The 6706-nt window shown below is 33.5% G+C and overlaps 1 protein-coding gene across 1 annotated transcript in view; it reads left to right on the top strand.

Moving 5' to 3' along the window:
* The first annotated feature begins 1617 nt into the window (after nt 1-1617).
* The window catches only part of LOC110037548 (myosin ID heavy chain), a 57128-nt gene continuing 52039 nt past the window's right edge, over nt 1618-6706 (top strand). Inside the window, exon 1 of the mRNA XM_020742219.1 lies at nt 1618-2234. Coding sequence (XP_020597878.1) covers nt 1925-2234 — 310 coding nt within the window. The 5' untranslated portion in view covers nt 1618-1924. The remainder of the gene's footprint in view (nt 2235-6706) is intronic.

Below are 6706 nucleotides of genomic sequence, written 5' to 3'. Positions count from 1 at the left end.
CTATTTAATTCTTTATATTAAATAGGGGAACTTGTCGGCAAATACAAAGGTTTCGTAGACCAAACGGACGTCATACTTTCCTTAGTTTATTTGATCAAGCCTCATCCTCAAGTCTTGTGTTTATTCTTCGGGATAGATACAGGATTTGAGGTACAGTGCTCTTTCATTTTAAACTATGAAAAATATGGGGTCAGCTTGATTTCATACTTCAACGTTCTTCCGAAGCGGGCGACGAGATTTCGATTCCGGCGACCGACAACTTCTTACGGGCAACCCCACAAACCAACCCGAAATAACGCCGACATATCCTTATATAAATGTTAAAAAAATTGAACAAAATTTAGATCTTCTTCCAAAAAACTATTAGGCGTCTCTTCTCAAAGTCTCATCATACAACCAGAGGGTTGCTTATTATTTCAACAGAAGAGTGAAATCTAGACCTATATTCATTGGGAACCTAGTTTTACATGTCTCGAGGCCAACAAAAAGGTCCTCAATGCAACAAAATTACACCCTTCTGCGATGGTCCTTATGTGATCACAATTATGATTAAGTTTGGAACTTTCAAGCTAAAATGAACCTCACAGGAAGACACTTCCTAAAACTATAATGCAGAAAATCTTTGCAAAGATTATCAATGATTGGTAATGTTATGCTACTATAATCATTATTTTTTTTGTTGGTGTTTAGTCATCACTCTATATCTATGTATTTGCTTTCATTTCGTATCAAAGTTCGATGCACTTGATGTTTTTTGAGTAATGATGTTGTGTTTTCTCTTGTACATAACTTTATTTGAATATAATTATCATTGCATTCTCAATAAAATTTAATGCCATTTTAGAGGCGTGTGAATGATGCATTCACTAGAGGGAAATAAATTAAAAGGCAGCAACAAAAATTTGTTAAACATGAGTCTTGAATATATTTACAACCATATTCTTAAGAAAAAAGTATGGTTTATCTCGACATATGCCCTAAACTCGAGGAACATGGATTATTCTCTAGCATATCATTCTAGGTTTAATCGAACCCAAAAGGACTTGATTTGACCTCATTTATTATATATGCTACAATCATCTAGCAGACGTTCTGATTAAATAGCTTACGATATGTCAAAAGTTCTTGGTAGATTTCCTTTAAAATTTTCCATTATAAGTTACAATCATCGAGTACATGCTTCAACTAATAATCAAAGATAGGTCATGTGTCATTAGTAAATGATTTATTTTGTTACGTCTCCAGTAACATAACCCAGAAAGGGTCAGTATTGTTTGAGTAACTCCAAAACCTTTTTTTCTCTTACCACACTGTTCCTACACGAAATCATGTAGGCAAATGGAGGAAGGAGACTTTATATCTTCCTTTTCGTCCGAATCACTTGTCCTTAATTTATTAAATCCTACGATTTATAGGATTTAATAAACCTGAGTTTTTTTGCTGAAATCAGTAAGGTGCTGTCTAATAACACATTACATTTAAATTACTCCTGTAAATTTAAAGTTAATTAATTTTAAATAATTAAATTTCAAAATTATTTAACAATGAATTTAATTAATCCCATGAATGCTATAAAACTGTCATTATTTCTGCTCTACACTTACTTCCCGCATTAAATTCACAACCCGTGAACTTAATTCCACCCCTCGCATCGCCAAAATTATTTTGTCTAAAATAATCATTGGACAAGAGTTTACATACACTGCATAATTTTTTTCCTAAATTCATGGGCAGGCAGCCCCAAAAATCCCGATTTATGGAACCACGGCTTTATTTTTGTCCAATCTGACCGTCTCGCAGGATTTAGGGCAAATCCCGGTTAAATCCTGCTCTAAATCCTTTGCGGGCCCCTTGATTTGCAGCCGGAAGAGATCATCGAACAGTCGAACCTGCTCAGATAGCTATAGTTGATTCAATCCACCTCATGAGGCCGATGGATCGATTCATGGCTCGGAGAGCGGAAGCGCATCTGTTTTTAGGAGACATTGACTCAGGAAACATCGATGACAATCGGGAAGCCGTCGAGGGGCCTCCGGAAATACTTGGAGTGGATTGGAATGGGCACGAAGCAGGGGTAGAGTCATCACCACCCCCAAAAGAGGAGGCGACGGAAAAGCCGTTACACTTCATGGGGATGAAGGTACGGAGGCGAGCTAACTTGCTTAGTGAGTGCCATGGGGATTACATTGACGTGTCATCCGATCCTTCTCTCTCAAAGATACCAAGAAAATATGGTATGACGTGGATTCTCTCTATCCAATCGTCTTTTGATTATTTTCAGTTTTTAAGGCGATTTGCATCAGGTCGGGTATGAAAATTTGCGTATTATTGTTTGAGCTATGAAATGTTTGAATCAGTTGGATTCAATGTCATTTCTATTGTTTTACGTTTCGCTGATTACATTAGTTAATGCAGATCGATCTTTCTGTCATAGGCTGCATTTTGGTAACAAAATAATAGATAAACTGATAAAAAAAAGCGCAGCAAATATATGACATTTATCCCCATTTCCAATTGTGAAAAGACAAGTAAAAATCAAAATTTATAAAAGAAAAATCATGATAATATTTAGCCATTCTTACATCCAAAGCTTCTATTCTGCAAACATGTATTGACTCCCTTATTATGTTCATATTAGCAGCTGAATTCAGAGGTGGAACCAAAAAATTTTCTTTATGAGCACAAATTAATGACTAATAATTACAGCAACCTTTTAAAAAGATTTCTCTTTTTCCTTTGACATAATTATTAGTTAAATAGTTATGGTGTACCATTCTTTTATCAGTTTTCCAACCTGAAATCACTACTGATGCCTTCTTAGAATTAAGAAAATGAAAAAACACAAACTTCAGTAGTTTCAATATCATTGTTCAAAACGAGAGAATAGTTATATTTGTTTTTTATTCATAGGTTCATATTATTAAAGAGGAATTATGCTAAGATATTAATTTGAGAAATATCTGAACAAGTCCAAGTATGTTCTCTGAATTTCTAAAAATAAATTTATAATCTTAAAACAATAGCTTCAATCAAATATATTTTCTCCTTTTAGTATAAAAATTAAAATAATAATTAAACGAATAATGTGAAACACCACACACAAAAAAAAAAAAAAAGGAAAAAAAAAAGAAATTGGGAAAGAGATAAAGCATCTAAAAGAAGGAAATGCAATGCATTCTAATTTTGTTGCATGCATAGACAAAATCAAACGAGTTGGAACTAGCTTCCTTGTTCTCCCCTACCAAAAGTGGCGATCAATCGTGACAAACAATGGCATATGGCGACCAACTTGGCAAAGCTGCAATGGTCTTTGTGTGAATAGCTTGACAACATGGTAGGGACAGGGCTGGCTAGGTTCTTATCAAAAAGAAAAAGGACAAACAACAAAATTTAAATTATAAATTTTAAATGGGGGTAGTGTAGTCGCAAATCTATAGTGTCTCCATTATCTGCTTATGTAGCTGACTAACTATATGCTGCTGTATTACTCCACTTATCCTTGTGACTTCATGCACTCACCAGCGTTAGACATTCTAGCATTCCTAATCTTCTAAGAACATTTGTACAAGAGCTTGGGAACTCCTTTTTTGTTTGTTTGTTGTTTCATAGTAAAAGGCCCATGAATTGTGGCCTATGTAGACGAGGTTGGTAGTCAGTGGATTACACAAACTAGAAAACTAAAAATTTATAATGCGATTCATAAACATCAATTAACAATCTTCTACCATGGTAAAGTATTTTTTTATGAATTTTTGGGGTGCCTGTTCAACACACCAAATGTGGTTAATTCCATTGGGACTAAGGACAAGCATTTGATGGCAATGGAATATCATTCTTTCCTCCTCCACCATCAAATAGTTATCATCTCTATCTTTTCCCCCAATTTTCTCCATCTACCTCTCATTTTAGTACTAAATAAGTTACGTCGACATCATAAAAAATGAATTATGCAAGCCAAAAGGCCTTTATGAGCTTTAGAATTCTGCAGTATATAGAATTTTATGGACATCAATTATCAAATATTCCAATCCTTTGGTTGTGAAAAACCCTAGGAAAAGGTAGCCTTTTTAAAATCCCAGAAGAGAAATGAAAGTATAATGATGTTTAGGGGAGGAAGGCGTCAATATTAGATTCTGCTCAAGTTCATGCCACAATAACTTTAGCATTTGATGTCATTGTACTAGAAAGCAAAGCTATATGAGCAAAGTGCTAAAAAATATGGATCCTTTTTTTTTTTGGGGGGGGGTTGTATTGTTTATTGAATTTCATCTAATTTTCACACTTGTACTTAGTTGTAGCACTGTAAATACACTTATTTGGAATTGAAAATTGTTTTACATTATCTGCCAAAAGGAAGGCAATTATCTATTATCGATAGTTGGTAAATCTGAATAATATTCAGAAGCTTTGATTATTTGATTTGATAAAATATTTATTGGGTTTGCTATTCAATGTATCCTGATAGGCTTATTGAGTAAGTGTTTATTATCAACCAATTGGGTAGCTCTCTAAATTTTATTTTGTTAATTGGATTTACCACTTAAACATATTTGTTCGATTGCTTTTGGGATTTCTATTAATTTTACTAATTCAATGTGTTTTTGGTGGCTTTATATTTTAGATTTTTTTTGTAAATGTTTAAATGATCAATTACTTTTTGTGTTATTTAAAAATTTGCTACTTTGAATGACATGAAGTATTAAAAAGTTACATGGTTCCAATGCAATGAGGGTATATATAATGAAACACATCATGCTCTAATATGGTTTTTGGTGTCGCATCATTAATTTATTACCAATTTGGGTATTCTTTATCAAAGAGGGTATCCTATTCATTTCCATCCTACTCTACCATTGGGTCTATAATGTAATCATAACCAGACCTTTCTCACACTACTTTGTTTTGAAAATGGCTTGTTTCTTTGTATTCGTAGAGTAAAGCTTGTAGAAGCATTTTAAAGAGCGTTAATGGCAATTATTTTGCTGACCTACAAAATTATGTAGCTGGCTCTTTACTGATTTACTTACCACATAGATCCAAGGTTCAAAACCATTAAAATTTTCATTCCTGCCATTACAATTTATGAGTCGTTGGTTTGACTAAGTTCATTTTTAGAGAAGAAAATTTTGGATTGTTATTTTAAATGGGAAACAATGTTTATTTTGGCAAGTGACCCTTTAGATATGAGGACAATAATATGGACTTGATTAAACCTAAATGGTCTGACTTCATTCTAGTTTATTTTTTATCATAAAATCAATGTTTATAGTTTGTAGTTATGAATGAATTTTCTCTCTTTTAATCTTTAATTACTTTTCTTGTTTACGATTGATATTATTAGTTCATGTTTACATGGAGAAGATGGCATATCCAAAAGTTAATGTAATATTTCATATCTTAAGAAGCAAAAGGGATTTTGAACTATTATATGGCTTACTATCTTAAAATGCAACTAAGTAGGATTACCAATTTAAAGCGTCTTCAAAAAGAATTTTTGCCTGCTTGCTTTTCCTTGAAGCATCAATGGTTTTTTTTTCTTTTTCAAAACCGTTGGGTGTGCTCAGGGTGATGTGGTTGCCCAACGGCCATAGCACTATTGGCTAGCATAGGCACACACTTGAGCGAAGTAGGGTGTCAGTTATGATAATGTATATTAAGCTAACATTTTTGTTTAAATATGAGGAATATTACTTAAGAGTATATAATCATAATCATCACATTGAATTATCTTAGGGATAAATAAATAAATTTTTAACTTTTACTGCATTTCAAGTCATAAAAAACATGCCAAGCATATTTTAAGTTGGTACATTTTCGCTAATTAAAGTTTGTGCATTGAATTATCTTAGGGGAAAATAAAGAAATTTTTAACGCTTATTGCATTCCAAGTCATAAAAAACTTGCTAAGAATATTTTAAATCAGTACATTTTAGCTAATTAAAAGTTTGTACAGTGCAGACCTATGAATATTTAATTGTTTGAGTTTATTGTTGACTTCATTTTTAGGGAGGTCTATTTTTCTTCTTAGGATTTAAGGTTTAGCCTTAAGATTTTTCCTTTGACTATCTTAGAGCCTTAGTAGTAGAACCCATCTCATTTTAGAAATTCAAAATACTTCTTTACTCTTTTGGAGTTCTGCATGTGTGGTTCTTGACCTCTAGCACTTAGGAGGTTGCAACCAATATGAGAGAACTCAAAAGGGAGTTCTTATGGGACCATTAAGCCTGAGGATTGCCTCATTCATAATTTCAACTTCGCACGCACAAATTTCGCAATTCGGAGAGTCGATACGTTTAATTATTGCAATTCATATCACATACACCTATAAAAGCTTCATAATTAATTGAAACTAAATTAAAATTTTGAAATGATTGTTTGCAAACTCGAAATTTTAAGAAAATCAAATTTGACGCAATTTTTAACCCGATCGTCGACAAGGTTGTCCGAACGACACCGGATGACGAAACGGACTGCGCCGACGCGTCCGGAATGTCGACTTTAGTCGGGAAAGACACCAATTTTGGTATGATTCCGAGTGGGATTAAATTATGCTCGAATCGGCGAAACTTAAATGAAATAATAATAAAAAAAAATCTTAAATCCCTAACTCACACACGCGCCTGATCCCTCTCCGATTCATTTCTTTCGGCCGAGCCCCCTCGTGCAAACCTTAAATCTTCGGCTCGTGTAGCCACATGCGAGCCTT

Source organism: Phalaenopsis equestris, unplaced genomic scaffold (assembly GCF_001263595.1).
Source record: "Phalaenopsis equestris unplaced genomic scaffold, ASM126359v1 Scaffold220822, whole genome shotgun sequence".
Taxonomy (NCBI): domain Eukaryota; kingdom Viridiplantae; phylum Streptophyta; class Magnoliopsida; order Asparagales; family Orchidaceae; genus Phalaenopsis; species Phalaenopsis equestris.
The sequence above is the reverse complement of the archived record's forward strand: the minus strand, read 5'-3'. Positions and strand labels throughout refer to the sequence as shown.